The following is a 17,202-nucleotide window of genomic DNA, read 5'->3' as shown; positions in this document are numbered from 1 at the left end:
AGCGCTTGCTCGGTGTATCATATCATAAGGTCTGATACAAAATAAAATGCGTCGCTGAGTTGACGTCTAAAGCCCGGCCCATACCACCACGACTTGCCCAGAATCTACCCAACGCAACGTCCTGTCTCAGATACTCAGTGCAGTGTGGACAGTCCCACGACCACGATTCAATCGATTTCCGTCGCGTCGTGGCCCGTCGGCCCGATTGAACATGTTCAATCGTAGTCGGATGCAGTTGGTTGCAGTCGTAACTTATCGGGTTTGTGTGGACACTCACACGACGCGATCAATTGTCTTACTGATGTTTAACCAATCAGAGAGTAGCATTATGCTTCCGGTTTACTTTTGGAATCACTCGCTAGAGGGAAGTGGCGTAACTCACGACGCAAAATCTGTTAGAGTTGGGCCTGTGTGGACTGGTACCGTCGTAGGCAAGTGAAGTAAAGCCGCGACCCGATTTTTTTTTACATCTACCCAAGACGCTGAGTCCTGTCGGCTTGTCTGTAGTCGTAGCGGTATGGGCCGGGCTTTACTATACTCATGAATTTTCACAATATAGGAGTACTATGGAATAAGACTGATACCTGTGCAACCATGTATAGGTCATAGGGAGACTTTTGATTACACCTGTGTCGATGTAATACATACTTCATTCACGTGGTAATGTTTTTTAGCGCAAACATGTGGTAGGGAGACTTTTGATCAGACCTGTGTCGATGTAAAACTAATATATACTTCAGTCACGTGGTAATGGGTAGGACGGATATCAACTACGATTTTATTAATGCAGGCGCGGATCCACCCCGCTCCGTTACATAAAAAAAAATTGTAAAACAACCTTTTCTATGAGAAAAGTGTCATAATTGTGCTTTATCATTTATCGTCAGATGGTGCAACAGAATGGGCGCGAGATAATGATATAGACATATCACAATTTATGCTTTGCATCAATAAAATTGAATCACAATGTCATCGTATTAATTCATAATAAAAATTGACGTCAAACAGGATGTTGGATTTCTCAATGTGTATGTATATACGCCAAAATGACGATAGAGACCATGTATTTCTCAAAAAATTTCAAGCTGACGCCCCTGTATTGACATGTTTGATTGTGACAGATTATTGAAAACTTTATTGAATTACAATAAACTGTGCTCAAAAATCGAAATCTATATGAAATGGTGTCCTTGGTCTACGATTTACATCATAAAAGTAGACCGTGTGAATAGCATTCTGTGTCCCACTTTACCTGAGAAATATTATAGGGTATAACCGTTATTACGATATGCGTATTTTAATAGCGACTCAGAGGAGCGTTCAGTCATAATTGTGATCACCGACAATGTAGTGAATGAAGTCTATTCAGATCTTATAAAATATGATACATATAGCACATGTGTGTGTGTGGAGCCGTGGTGGCTCAGTGGGTAAGACGTTTGCTCGCTAACCTGCAGGTCCCCGTGTTCGACCCCAGTGTTGGCCGAGTAAATGCACTGAGATTTCCCAGCATGGTTCCCATTTATATGGTACATGAAGGGGTGCCCAAAAAAGGATAACGTATACTAATTCGGATGGGACGACGAAAAACCAAGGTATCGTGCCTCTCATAGCATACTGAATGGCGTATGCCCGTCTTCATTAGCCCAGTTGATACAGAAAAGTAGGGCGTCAAACCCCATTTCATTTCATTTCACATAAAATGGAATGATGGATTCCTTGGTGATCTCATGACAGTATTCCAATGCCAGCAATTGTTTCGTGCGCAATCGCGGCCAGTACTGGGGGGTAAAGACCATACAGTTTCATCTTTAAACCCACCAGTATCTCCAGGAATAATAGCATGTATAGTAACAAAAGTGTTACGGTTTCAGTCCATCAAGATAAACGTCCACCAAATCTCCTTGAAATCCAGGTAAAGGACATATTCAAATTTGCCACGCCAAGGTGCCCTTGACTGTCGGTGCTCGTGATCGGCGAGTTTCTTTCATTTGAACACAAGTAAATTGCCCATTAACATGTTTGGGGTAGAGTCGATTATGGCTGTTATTGGGCCTCTCTGTCAGATTTTTTGGTTTAGGAGACTTCCTTGGTAGAATTCGGTGATAATGCTTTTTAGGCTAAACACAGATTGGTCGAAACTTTGAGACCTCTACTTCCAAGTGAGATCAAACCTTATCTTCATTCAGTGTTCTTAATTCTTAGTTCTTAATTCATACTGCTTAACTCTTCATTTGTCGTCGTATTTCTACATTTGACACTAAAATTAAAATTTGTATCTTAAAATCAATATTTGTTTTAAAATCAGACATTTTTCATATCAGATTTGTAAAAATGCATTTTGTTTAATTTAATTGTATTTTAGTATAAAGATAAAATTTATTTCAGAAAATCAAAAAAAATAACATTTCATCATAGACATACAACGAAAAACAAATCTCGAACAAGAAATTTCAAATTACAAATCTCCAAACACAAATCTTGCAAAATATTTCGAACTACAAATCTACAAATACAAATCTTGCAAAAACTTTCTCCAAAATGCGTGTTATGTTTCTGTATAATATTAGTTAACCCGACGTAGCATTAAATAAAATAAATTGAAAGTAGTTTATTTTTAGTAATTAGGTGTGATTTGGACAAACGAAAGATATGATTTTATCTCTTCTAAATCATGTAATCATGAATGTGCCAGTAAAATAACTAATACTCGTATATTCAAAGAGCGATAGACAAATACTTTCCGATAACTGGAATTTCGTATTAAGGCCGGTATTTTAACCTTTTTAAATACCTCCACCTCCTTCACTAAATAAAGTTCAGACGATGCAAAATAATATCTGCTTTAACAAGGTATGTAAATATGAATATGTCAGAAAATATATTTACAATTTTGAAAACGTATTTGGACATTTTTAATGGTATGCATCCCGATATCTTATATTTCGTGTTATGACGTTAAATATCCTCTCACCTCTCATTTAATACGTTCAAATTTGTTTTGTTTTTTCTAGGTATGTAAATATAAATGTGCCAGAAAATAATTTATATTTTGTAACAAGCAATAAACATACTTTCCATCAGTATATGAACAGATATCGAGAATGTCTTATTAAGATCGGTTTAGTACCGTGAAACTTTGATTTTTTTTTCAAGGTATGTAAATATAAATGTGCCAGAAAATAATTTGAAAAGTTTTACGGTATTAAACTCTATTAAGCGATTGGGAGGGGTGGGGTGGGTATATTAAAAATGAAATGAAATGAAATGGGGTTTAACGTCCTACTGTTCTGCACCTATACGGGGCTAATGAAGACGGTGAAAGTACCCCACCATGCTACGAAATTCCAGATATCACACTGAATATCACTGAAAAGAAATTTCGCGGTCATCGTGCGATTTTTCTTATTGTATGTATGCTTGCTCGATTCCCCATTATTGTATGTCTGTTCGTCATACTTTATGGCGAATACAATAACTGAAACTTGGCATAGATGTTCGTTTTATGAACGTCAATTGATAAACATTCTCTGCTTAGGCTACATATAGATAAGCAATATGGTTGTCTCAGATTTTACATCACAATAACCCTGCTTCCAATCAACAGAATCTGATGAAACTTGATGTACAGTTTTATAACATCAACACCTTGACTGAATTCGATGACGTGATTGATTGTTAGATGCATTTTAAACAAATAGGTGTGAAAGTAATTTTTTGGGCTCAGTTTTGTATTTTCAGATTGAGGCGAGGGAACATCAACCTGACTTGTTTAAATACATTTCAATAAACACTGCCTGACAATAACCAATCTGATTAAAACATAGATCCTGTTTCGTTTGTTTTTTTATAGTTCAAAAGTTCATTTACTTGTCTTTACTACACTAGGATCTGGAAGAGTTGTTAGAATTGGCGTGTTCTGGATGATGCGAAGGATTAGCCAATGAAACGGTCTGTTACGGCGAGCTTTTGGTATGAGGAGCACGGAACTGTGGGTAATCCACTAGAAAAATCAATGCTGATTGGTTAACCAAATGTCTGACGTCATAGGGTCAACAGCCGTTCGTATGACCTCTGACGCAACTTCCCAAAACAACTGGTCAGATCCCCATGTAGTGTAGGCCATCGAAAGTATAAAAAAAAAACGAAATATAGATCTGTATTTTAATGAGATTGGACAATAGCTGGACATATCGAATTTGGTTAGAATTCACCAATAAGATTAGTTTTAATATGCCCCCCCCCCCACCGGGCTCCTGACATCAAACAGTTTACGCATTTTCACGACTAGATAACAACATCGATATTGATTGAAATGGACTAATATTAAATTCGTATTATTAATTTTGAATCTTATGGAGGATATTGTGTTAACTACGTCAATTGAACTTTGCTTAAGGGGAGCTGTATCTTTCCTTCAGTTTTAAAAAAGTAACATTTTTGTTAATTTTACTTAGATGCAAGCTTAAAGGAGCTAAATTGCTTATATATCGGACCTAGAAATTGACACAAATGGGTCTCAGCGCATATAATAATGTAATATGAATGTATATAAACTGATTTACATTTAATCGTTTCTATTTGTACCGTAATTTCTAATCAGTTATCTCTAGCGTCTGGTTATTCCAGTCTACACCGATAGTATTTTTGCGCATGCTCCCCAGAAAAGAATATGCGTCACCGTTTGGCATGACTTGCAGAATATGTCTAGCCTCGTTCTTCGAGACCCTTGTTACAAATCGCGCTGAAACGCATTATGGTACACGATTTGTGTACCAATGGTAAACTAATTATTTTGTCTTAAATATTGGATATTAGAAGCCCATCTTTTCCCGGTAAGATCACAACATCAGTGTTGATTTAAATTTACAAATAACTCGTGTTTTCAATGTCGAAGATTTTGAATGAAATTGAGTTAGAGACTTTTGTATTAAAATACACCGGATATATCAAACTAAAATTGGACTTTATTAAAATGCTTAATACCCGCACTGCTCCACATTCTGCGACCTGTCTTATTCTGTGTCACACATTGTTATTGTGGGGAAGACCAAAGTGAACACACACCCAGTTGATATATTTTTTTTCGTTCAGTTATTGCAAATTGCCTTAACATAGTACATTACGTTACACATTTAGAATACAAAAACTGTTTTGATCCTAAAATAGAAATTTCATGGAAAGTTGAGGCTGTTGATCGAATTTAAATAAAAGAATATGCTAATTTCTTTCACAATGTACAAACATGTTTTTTTAGGGGCTCATCAATAATTCATTGACAGATATTATTTGAATTCTTACAAATCTTTATACACGTGTAAACTTTTAACAGTAAAAAATAACTAGAGCATTTATGGGTATTTAAAGGGGTAATCCCTCATATTTTTAAGTAAATAAAATTAATGGATTTATTGTGAAATACTCTTACAGCCCTCTATTCTAGATCCAGGTAACCACCGAAATGAAATGAAATGAAATGGAGTTTAACGTCCTACTGTTCTGCTCCTAACCTGGGCTAATGAAGACGGGCATACGCCATACAGTGTGCTATGAGGGAAATGTCGAATTCCAAATGTCAAAGGTTATTCTACGAGCATGCCAATATGTACACGGGACCTAGGTTGTCGTCCCATCCGAACAACTAGACACTGTCATTGCCAGGCCATGCGTCCTGTACCACTGGCAAGAGAGGGGGGAGGGGGCATACCGGAACGTCCGGGTAGTTAACATAAGAAGGTCTTGCTCACTGAGCCAGGGACATTTTACCGGACAGCGTCGTCACAGCCTACTCGTATTTCAAATTCCAACTGTCAAGGGTTCTTTAGCGTGTACGCGAACATGTACACGTGGCCTTGGATTTTCGTCCCACCTGATCGACTAGACACAGTCCTTGCCAGGCCCTCGGTACTACACCTCTGGCAAGGGGAAACCACACCAGAAATTCCCGGGAACCTTCTCGACCATCACTGAGAACGAATCCGAGATCTGGGGCCTGTTTCACGAAATTTTAACTAAGATAAAATTCAAATTTTATCTTTAGTTAAGATTTCGTGAAACAGGACCCAGGTTGTTAGTGAGCAGTGCTTTACTCACTGAGCCACCGCGGCTCCCCAATATCTCTGGGATCATCATTCCTAAAAAAGGGAATTATTAGACAGGGATGCTTACTTTTTCTCTAAAATGTTGTGAAAATGGGTCACGAGTACAGATTTACGAACCGACAATACACGTTAATAAAAAAAATAATAAAAAAACTAAGAAGCCATTGGTTGGATCGAGACAGTTAAATTGTACTCTATTACTCATCTTAAGTAAAAAGTAAATGAGGGAGGATCGCACTACACGCTTAACAAACCAATAAGACAAACCTGCGGACAAGCCAAACTACACAGACATTGTAAGAAATAAACAACAAACGTCAAATCAAGGGAATAGATATCGGGGCGATTGTGAACGTCGAGTTTGTGGGTGTCCCATTTAATCAAATTTCAGGGCACAATGTCAAATCCCATATTCAAGTAATTTAAATGTTTTGGGGTCGAGCTCAATCTATATTTAGCTACACGAATTCTATTGATAGATGATCGATAAGTTAATGGAAACATCACCTTAAAAATGGGGCAAGGGGTGGATCATGTTATCCAAATGAAATCACGTTGGTGTCCGTCAATGGTTTATGAATATAAATAGCGCCAAGAAGAAATATTCTCCATTAATTGAAGCATTATCCACGACGACGCTGTGCTCAAAAGCTTTCTCCTCGTGAAGGCAAGTATATCAGAATATAATAACACTTTTCTGTTCATGTTTTGACTTTTAAAATGCTGGGGGGGGGGGGGGGTGGATGGCTGAATGGTTAGCGTGCGCGCGCTGTATCATAAAGTCTGTCATTGAGTCGACTGGCGTGGTTTCGAATCCCCGGTTGTACGTGACAAGGAGTAGAGTCGCCTGTCCAACCTCGTGGGTTTTCTCCGGGTCCTCCGGTTTCCTCCCACTGCTAAAGACCCCTACGCGCAAGCGAATTATTGAAATAAAATTAAACCATATGTTAGTACCGAAATGACCTAGTTTGTGTCGAGTAGACGTTAAACCCCATTTCTCTCTCTCTCTTTTAAAATGCTTGTTGAGGATTGTTTGCTTCGTAAAAAAATACGATCACACTTTTTTAAAATACATCTTTAGATTTCACTCAGATGGTTTTGGTAAACTAGAGTGGAGATCCTTACCGCACGGATATTTTGGAGGATCAATTTTTAATCCAGGATATCCTTGAGAGAGATTATATATATATTGTATATTATGTCATAATATTTCAATATGGGCGTATAAAATAACGGGTACAGGTATCTTCTGCCATCTGCAAAGTTTCCATAAAGGAACGATAAAGGAATATTAATTGGTGACTTTTACTGAGAGAGAGAGAGAGAGAGAGAGAGAGAGAGAAATTGGGACATTTAGGGACGAACATCTGGTTCGCACTTATTTCATTTATTCGCTTGCTCGCAGTTATCTTTAGCAGTGGGAGCAAACCTGGGGCCCCGGTGAAACCCACGAGATTAGACAGGCTAACCTACTCCTTATCACGTACATGCGAGGAATGGAAACCATGCCACTTGACTCTATGACATACGTACCCTCATATTATTGTGATTAAAATGGATTCTCAAACCGTTGAAAGAATGTGAACAGCTTGCTATTTCAAGAAGTATTATAGTTATTTATTAAGAACATTTATTTCTATTTTAAAGCTTGATTTCTTTTGACCACAATGAAAGAATTTATCTTGGTATTGTTGATGACCCTCGTGCCATTTAATTCATTTACAGGTAAGTTATAGATTAATTTACATATTGATACATAATGAATTGTATCTGTAGAAATTATTTTTACACTATAACTTCATACAAACTCAACAAGACGTAGTAGTACAAATGAAATAGAAATGGGGTTTAACGTCCTTCTTTTCTGCATTACAAGGGCATAATGGAGTCTGACATACATCATGCAGTGTGCCACAGAGAACATTTTTGCCGAGACAGTGACGCTCTTTATAATGTCGAATTCTAATGTGTACACGGAACCTTTGTTTTTCGAACGACTAGAACGCTGTACCACTAACACGGGAATATCAAACCGAAATATCCCGATAAATTTTCTCGATGAACACCACAGGATGTAACTCGGTACCCCTGCTTAATAAGCCAGCTCCCTGTATAGTACTAGTACATCTGCCTTCTACCTCTGTGATGTATGGAACTTGTAACATGTTAGCGTGCACGTAAAAGGGCCCTTGACAGTTGGAATTGGAAATAATAGTTGACCATAGCACGCGGTATGGCGTCAGTCCGTCTTCATTATCCGCGAAGGTGCGGAAAAGTAGGTCATTAAACCCATGTCATTCCATTTAAATTCTAATATGACGTCTTAATGGCGTCTGTTTGGGCAAAGCTAAAATCCAGGTCCGGATTTACCTACTTGTGGGTCCTAGGCCAAACTCATCAACGATTCCAAACTTTATACTATGCATTCAACCAATAGGCAAGTTTAGCTGGCCTGGATTGAATATTCATATATTATGTACACACTATCCAAAATTCTGACTCCGCCTTCTTGGCAAGCCTTCTCGTGACTGTATTTGTACAACGAGGCTGGGTTATTTGTAACAATAATACAATAGGCGTGTTTTCAATTTCTTGTCAGATTATGAGATTTTAAAAACAAGGTACACGTTATTGTCAAAACTGATTCATAGTGTAATTTCACTCGGTCGTTACTGTCATGCGCATGTCATTTGTGTTAACTTAAGTAGGTAGCTAACAAATTTAGTTATAAATTGAAATAGGGTTTAGCGTCCTAGTTTTTTTTTTGGACCGACTGGGCTAATGAAGACGAGCATACGCCATACATACAGTGTAGGCTTCTGTGCGAAAACGTTCGTCCGGACAGTGGCATTTAGAAAAGAAATAAAAAACTTATGAAGTCAGATTACATGGAAAATACAATAATACCTCAGACGCGACTTCATTTTCCATTCCCTACTTTTTTAATCATCAAGCTATACTGAAAAGGTCACCATTGCTGGAGAATTCAATAATCAGCCATGCGGCAATTGGTATAAGCAGTATCTCTACTTTAAAATCTGTAGTTATATGGATATTCCACAGATCGTTTGTGAAGTCCCCCCAAAAAATCAAAAACTGCATAATCTAATATGGGGTTTTCTCCTCAAAATGTCACTTTGTTAGCCCAATAAGTTAAGCAGTATCACAGAGGACAATTTATCAAGAACATCTCTATGTCGTGAAGACGTATAAATCGCTTACTGTTTCTATCGGTTGTCATATCTTGCTAGCCTTCATTAGCCCAGTCGGAGCAGAACAATTGAACGTTAAACTCCATTTCATTTCATTTCCTATCCTCAGATTTGTCTAATAGGTTTGATTTTGTGTTTATTGTGACCCTGTTGTTTCTTACTATTTATAAATATCAATAAATTGTAATAAAATTACTGTTTTCTTTTAATTAAACACCGTAAAATACGTTTTAAGAAATGTACAAATTTATACAAAAAAATGAATATTTTTCAGTTAAGAGTGAATTAATATTCGATAGCTGTAATGACGAGATAGAGGTCATTGTCGTCCTAGATGGTTCACATAGCATATCCGATGACGATTTCCTGAATATCAAAGAGTCTTTAGCAAGGTTTGCATTAGCTCTGGGAATAGATGGAACCTCGGACCTGAAACTAGGTGTGGTTGTATACGGTTCAAATGTTTCAGAAGTTATCCCGTTATCAAACGACGCCGTCTACCTTATTCAAAAGATTAACAACATCACGCATCCAAATGGAGAAACATATACCCATCTCGGAATAAGGAATATGGCGGACATGTTTTTGAATGATGGTAATTCTGAACTACCCCAATTTGGAATAGTCATAACAGGTAAATCTATTTTACTATACAGTAAATGATAAATTTAGAGAAATCCCGATTGAAATTACGTGGTCCAAAATACGGTATTCATGTCGCGGTGGTCCTGTCGGTATTAGATCGACAAGTTTAACAATTGGGTCATCTCCACCAAGTTGCATGATTGGGTAACTTACATATCAAGATAATCTGACCCAATGATAGGGATTGTTTATACTGTTTAAATGAGCAAGTGTGTGACCACTCGAGCTACGGTTTTCACCAACAATATCAGTCTAATCTATTTTTTTGCAATTTGCGATGATGTGTCCAATTGTAGAAATAAAACAACTTTCAAAGTTATTCATTTTGGCCCCATTTCATCCATAGTCTTATATGAACAGACGAGGTTTCAGTCTGGTTTTGAAAATTCAAACATTTAGAAAGGAACGTGAATTCCACAATAATTAGTAATAGAATGATACCAGTCTGCTCTCTTTGTTATTTTAGATGGTGCTTCCAACTTTACAAATGAAACAGCAGAAGAAGCACAAAGCGCCAAGGATGATGGTGTTATCATGTTTGCTATTGGAGTTGGAGATCTAACTGATCAGGATGAGTTAATATCTATCGAATCACCAGACGTCCAATCAATAGAGCTCGACAACTATGACCAACTTGACCAGGCTATCAATAGTTTAATTTCCACTATTTGCCCAAGTAAGTATCCACAAGTAAGGCCGTACCAATTTAATTTAAGTTTTAGTTCTCGATCAATAAGAAAACAACACTGGATTCTTTTAGAAAAATGTTTTAGTTAGTATTTCAAAACTTGCAAATATGGAACTAAGCGCTTTGTGAGAAGAGCAACCAAAAGTATGTGTTTTTTAAATCATAATACTTTCCACAAGAAATGGAATGGAATGAAATGAAATGGGGTTTAACGTCCTATTGCTCTTTTCCGACTGAGCTAATGAAGACGGTTTCCTCAAGAGATAAAGCACAAAACCTGAATAGGGGCTAAAACAAATGTTCAAATTGGTGTGGCCTAAGAGGGGGGAGGGGGTAAGGGTTATATTAGGGTGAAGGTTAGTGTTTTTCGGTAATTGGTGTCGGTATTTTTTCTGTGTTTTTCTGATATTTTCTCTCTTTTTTTAACTTTTTTTTTCAGAATTGTTGGGTATATATATAGTATTGGCATTGGAAAGTGTATACATTTGTAAAATTAATCTTTTTAACCATATCGGACTTTTATTCGTTACGGATGTGGCTTTAGCATTTCAACTTTTAACCCCAACCCGATATAATCGATAAATTCTAGAATCAGAGCTATGTTCCAAAGCATCGACAAGTCAAATGCTTTGTCAAGAATTTCACCCAATAAACATCTGCAAGATGTTGAACATTTCACCTCAATTAGAAGCAGAGTTATTGTTTTTCCAAAGTCCCGACCAAATAAATGGTCTTCACCCTTCGAATTATTGGTCCTTTAGGGGGTGCAGTTTCTAACCTGTAAGATATGTTAAGTATACTAACTAATTCGTGGTTGAACTTCAACTTTGCTTGTATCATTGTTATGTTTCTCCAAAGTCCTGAATAATCGTTACGGGGATGCGGTCACTTGCCATAAAAATGTTTGGCATACTAATTCCTGGGTGAACGTCGATTGTACTTGTGTCTCATCCTCAGTTACAAGCGCGACTATTGTTCAAAGTCCCGACCAAATGGTCTAAGCAGAACACCCCACCCTGCCCTTCGTTGTTACGGTGCTTCTGTATTTACCCCATAAACATATTTGGTATACTAATTAAATTCTTGGGTGAAAGCAGATTTTGCTTGCTTCATGATCATTCACAAATCTTTTTCATCTTCCTGTAGATGCAACTAAAAACTTAGTGCCAATAGATACTGGTGATGGTGGGCCGTGTGATGGATGTCTGATGTGGAATGGTATCGGTTATAACTCTCACCAAGACTGTGACAAATACATCCAATGTGAATTCACCGACGACAGCTTCGATTACTACCTGTATTCTGTGATTCAGTGTCCATTTGGAACTTTCTGGGATCAGGAGACAGTGACATGTAATCATATTGACCAGGTTTCGTGTGCTAATGGTAAGTGTTGTTTCCTTTGCCCTCGATATAGTTGAATTGTTTCCAGTTCGTGTTTCTGTAGATAAGGGGTACGAGGTGCTTCCATAGTAATTGTTAAATCCTTTGAATTTATTTCATTACTTGCAAGTGCAAGACATATTCGATAGTGTATTATTTAATAAATTCTTATTCATGATCTTATCAGGTTACATAATTGTATTTTAATCAAATATTTATTTCTTTACGGGTAAGCTATCAGGGAGTTTCTAGCGTGCTTCCCCCTTGTCAGCGTTGTCGGACAGCATCTAGTCGTTCGGATGGGACGAAACATCGGGGGTTCGTGTAGATGTTATCGTGCACGTAAAAGAATGCTTGACAGTTGGAATATAAGGGTAGGCTGACCTAACTCAAAGCACAACGTCTTCGTTAGCCCAATCGGTGCACAGCACTAGGACGCTAAACCCCATTTCACTTTTATTTCTTAATACGTATCTCGTACATATCAATAATAAAAGTATCGACTGCACATTTTACCGTTTTTATTTGTTTATAGATGAATGCTATGTATATGATATTTCAACCTACACAGTAAGTGATTCGTGTTCTGAATATTACGAATGTGTTGACGGCGAATCTAAACCCAGAAGGTGTGCCCCAGGTTCCTCCTTCTCTTCTGGTAGTTGTGTTGTGGATCCTGATTGCCGAGAAACCGGCGTAGGTGATGTTAACAATGGTAAGTATATATTTCACTTTATTTTTCTCTTATTTCACATCCAATTTGTACATTGGATTGTCATGTGAAGTTACTATTTCAAAATATAACACAGGTGGCGGGGGTGGGGGGAGGTATGAATGGTTTAACGCATGTGCTTTGGATCATGAGGTCTAGATCTGTCATAGAGTCACGTGATAGGGTTTCGATGGCAAGGAGTCAGATCGCATGTTCAACCTCTTTGATTTTCTTGGGTTCCCCGAATTCCACCCATTGAAATAAAATAAAACCATGTTAGTCCCAAAATGAACCCCCATGCGCAAGTAATTTGATGAAATAAAATTGAACCACTGTGTTAATCCCGAAATGGCCAAGTCAATAGATACAAACAGTAGATGCCTATAGCTAGTGGTTATTAGTAAAAATTTGTATATTTGAAATTAGCGTAATAGTGAATTTGTAAAAGAAAATAATAAAAATTAAAAAACCAAAACAAAGACATTTTTTTTTAATTTACAGATACCTGTTACACTACACGGATTGAAAACGAGCCATGTTTTTATGAATTGATTGTCCATGATTTCACATTTAAACTTCCTTGCCCACCTGGAACGTCCTATGATGCTGCAGAGTGCATCTGTACCACAGCAAATTTCACTTCCTGTGCTGCCCCTGGTAAGTAGAACGAGACTAAGCGATATGATTAGTAAGGAACGCGTTGGCGGAAGCTACAGCGTGTCCAGGATATTTATAGAAATGGCGTCGAATAACATAGTTTAGGCTTCACTCCATGTATACACCTAAATGAGAAGAAATATTTTATCAACTGATCTTCTCATTTCCAAAACCCTTAGATAAACTTGACCATCACGTAAGCATGATGTGGGGAGGGGGTCTGGGAAGAAAACAAAGTCTGGGTACCGTGTATACCCCACATATATCGACATAAGGGTATACGGTATCAGCACTGTACGGGACACATATCACACTATGTGGTAATGCATTACGGTTTCCATTTCAGCAACAATGTGAAAAAGGGTGTGAAATCAACTGCGGTTAAGCGCCCTATTCTCTGCACTGAGTAGGTAATGAAGACGGGCTTTTACATGAAAGCCAATGTGTATACTGGACCTCCCATCCAAACGACTAGCCATTGTCCTTGTCAGACTCTCCATCCTGCACTACTAACAAAGGAAACCGCGCAATAACTTTATCGGTCAACAACAACCGAGTCACCGCGCTTCCCTCAGCAAAACCCGATCACAAGTCAATTATTGAAATACAAAACTTCAAGTATTGCTCACTCTTGTGCGCCAAATTTGTTTGTACTTTTATTCATTGTAATTATCACAACGCACGAAATATATATATTTTTTTCAGAATGTCTGCCAGCGGTCGACATTGATTTTAATTCGACAGAACAGGGTGAATACGACAACTATGGAGCATATGTCAACTATACTGATGGAACAGCTTATTTTGATGGGGACAGTGACATTAAGATACTCCGTTTGGCCAACGTTGACTTTAGATCGAAGATCCGTATCGAGGTGTCTTATAAACCAGAATTTCCCGATGATGCTTCAGTAACGGAGGCTGTTGTATCCAACGGAGACTGTGGCAAGCTCGAGGTTATTTCTATTGCAAGTAATGGTGACGAAACTGTATTCAGTATTGAAAACACAGTTTCCCAATTGTCGCAAATTTCTCTCACTTCAACGACAGTAAGTATTTCTGTATTCTTATTATCTGATTCACTTTCATACCAGTATGTGTCTTTTTGATTCGGCTTACTTTTTGACACCCAGAATAAGTTGCTTTACGAAATGAAATGAAATGGGGTTTAATGTCCTACTCCTATACTGGGCTAATGAAGACGGGCATACGCCATACAGTGTGCTGTGAGGGAAAATTTGCCCGGGCAGCGGCACTATCTATCGCCTACTCTTATATCGAATTCCAACTGCCAAGGGATCTTTTACGTGCATTCCAATGTATACACGGGACCTCGGTTTTTCGTCTTATCTGAAAGGCTAGACAGCTGTCCTTGTCAGCTTCACTGCATCACTGACAAGGGGAAATCACGCCGGAAAATCGGGATGAACTTTCTCGGCCAATGCAGGGATCGAACACCCGACCTCCTGGCAAGCGAGCCAGTGTCTTACCCACTTAGCCACGTGATCCCCAAGTTGCTTTACGAACCAACTATAATGAATAAGCCGGAAGAGGTCCTAATTATTATATGAATTATTAATATAACATTTTTTAACATGACAAGACCAGGAATCAAAAGAAAGGTTCGGCCATTTAATGATTAAATTTAACAAACGGTTGCCATGCAAGATACACCCACATTTTGCAAGATAAAAAATGAGCGACGACAATATACGTCCACATAAAACTGTGGACGTATGAAAATAGAGCGAAGTCCCGAACAGCAAGTGTTGTGGTTACGATAATAAACAGTCAATGCACACATCTTGCCAAAACTACTAACAGTGGTAACTTCGTACAGAATAAAGAATTTGATTGAAATTTTTAATATATTCATTTTGGGTTGTCTATTTTTTAACTTTATAGCAAGAACGGCCAGTTCTTTATCCTATTCTTAGAACATGTATCCTTAAGAAATGAATTGAGTCCGCTTTGTCAGGTTCAATTTGACTTTAATTGTTATCTGATTTCAGGATGATTTTCGAGAGGTTGTATATGAGTTGAATGCTGGTACTTTCTCAGCACAGGTTGGCACCAACTCAAATACCAAGACTTTTCCAGGTTTGTATAATTAGTAATTCTTAGATATCAGAAGAATAGTAAATTACTTTTGAATCTATCGTTGCTAAAAAGGACACGCGTGTTGAGCATGAATATCTAACAGGTTGCTCACATTTATGACCAGCATTCATTTTGGTACTCATTCAAATCTTTATATACCATTACGTCTGTCTCCGCTATATTGAACAACGGTTTTTATTTAGTTTGGGATTGCTGGCTTTATTTTGACGCTTTCTGTATCTGAAAGGGACACAATACACGACATTTACTCAATACTAACTAAATATTACAAACTGCCTACATATATTATCCTATTATTGTGAAAACTAACACAGTGGTTGAATTATACAAAACAAAATTGAGTTATTTCGCGGAATTAGCAAACTTTGAGCGATAAACTGTAAAGGCATATTTATAGTATCTGTGACCAGTAGCTTAAGTGTCTAAAAAAACTATAGCCCAATATTACCAAATATCCCCCAATTCTAACCAAATACTACAAAATGTAACCACATTATTATCCCAAACTGGCGGATTCTTCAATTTGATTCAATATTGGTTATCCTTGCTCATATTCCTTAAGATATTTCATGAATTTTGTACTTCACTGTTTTGTCATCTTCTGGATTATATTCTACAGGTAAAATACTGAAGTCTCACTGTGCCTTCCAGTTGGGTCATGGGGTACTTTACGATGACTTCCGTGGATGGATTGATTACGTAAGCTATTATTCTGCTAACTTTATCAACGATTATAAATACCATTGAAAGTGTCGATTTAAATGCGGATGATAAGAGGGGTTGGGGCAGAGGAAAATACTGTTGTGAACATGTGCACAATTGTCTTTTATTTAAATCAAAAATCAGTGCTCTTTTAAGACAACTTAGAGTAGCTAAGTATCATCCTTAGTCTTCGGCATTGAAAATACCAATTATTTGTCAATTTAAATCTATATTGATGTTGTGATCTTACCAGGAATAAACATTTTACCATTAGTACACGAACCGTATACTATAATGCGTTTTAGCGCCATTTGTAACAAGGGACTCGAAGAACGAGGCTAGACATGTAGACTTGAATAACCATACGACTAGAGATTGCCATTCGATCGAAACTTCTGGCGTATTTCGCCGAACATAACTGATTTGAAATTAGAGTAAAAACGGAAACGATTGATTGTAAATCAGTTTAGATACATTCATATTACATTATTATATGCGTTGCGACCCATTTGTCTCAATTTATAGGCCTCAAATATTAGCGATGGCTTGGATGGCTTAATTAATGGTCTAACGCACGCACTTTAGATCGTAAGATATGTCATTGTGTCAAGTGTCCAACACTCCAGGTCTTCCGGTTTCCACCCACTGCTAAAAGACCCCTTCGCACAAGCGAATTATTGAAATAAAATTGAACCATATGTTGAGTGGACGTTAAACCCATAAAATGCATTCCTCTCTATCTCTCTAAAGTAAAAGGTATTAATCTTATTTTCATTTAAGGGTTGGGGGGCTGATTTGTCTAAACGTGCGCATTAGACCACACTGTCTGTCTTTGAGTCAAGTGACGTGGTTTCTCCTGAATTATTGAAATAGAATTAAATCTCATGTTAGTCCCGAAATAACCTAGTTTGTGTCAGGTGAACTTTAAATCCCATTTCACTCTCTATTTTCAGATCAGGGTATATACCTGTTAAACAGAGC

At 37.6% G+C, this 17,202-nt stretch overlaps 1 protein-coding gene across 1 annotated transcript; it reads left to right on the top strand.

Annotated features, from left to right (window-relative positions):
- Positions 1-6,694: 6,694 nt before the first annotated feature.
- LOC126824257 (protein PIF) lies at positions 6,695-15,512 on the top strand. Its single transcript, XM_050553455.2, has 9 exons — positions 6,695-6,768; positions 7,749-7,826; positions 9,588-9,947; positions 10,425-10,634; positions 11,793-12,032; positions 12,565-12,744; positions 13,243-13,398; positions 14,104-14,447; positions 15,411-15,512. The coding sequence occupies exons 2-9, from the start codon at positions 7,769-7,771 to the stop codon at positions 15,510-15,512; spliced, it is 1,650 nt and encodes a 549-aa protein (XP_050409412.1). The 5' UTR covers positions 6,695-6,768; positions 7,749-7,768.
- The last annotated feature ends 1,690 nt before the right edge of the window (positions 15,513-17,202 follow it).

Source organism: Patella vulgata, chromosome 6 (genome assembly GCF_932274485.2).
Source record: "Patella vulgata chromosome 6, xgPatVulg1.2, whole genome shotgun sequence".
NCBI classification, from domain to species: Eukaryota; Metazoa; Mollusca; class Gastropoda; family Patellidae; genus Patella; species Patella vulgata.
The sequence above is the reverse complement of the archived record's forward strand: the minus strand, read 5'-3'. Positions and strand labels throughout refer to the sequence as shown.

What these genes read in the sequence shown, in the direction of transcription:
- LOC126824257 (XM_050553455.2), top strand. Translation starts at nt 7,769, where the DNA reads ATGAAAGAATTTATCTTGGTATTGTTGATGACCCTCGTGCCATTTAAT. An exon ending in ATTTGGAATAGTCATAACAG is followed by an intron (nt 9,948 to 10,424) that starts GTAAATCTATTT and finishes TTGTTATTTTAG; the next exon opens with ATGGTGCTTCCAACTTTACA. An exon ending in AATTTCCACTATTTGCCCAA is followed by an intron (nt 10,635 to 11,792) that starts GTAAGTATCCAC and finishes ATCTTCCTGTAG; the next exon opens with ATGCAACTAAAAACTTAGTG.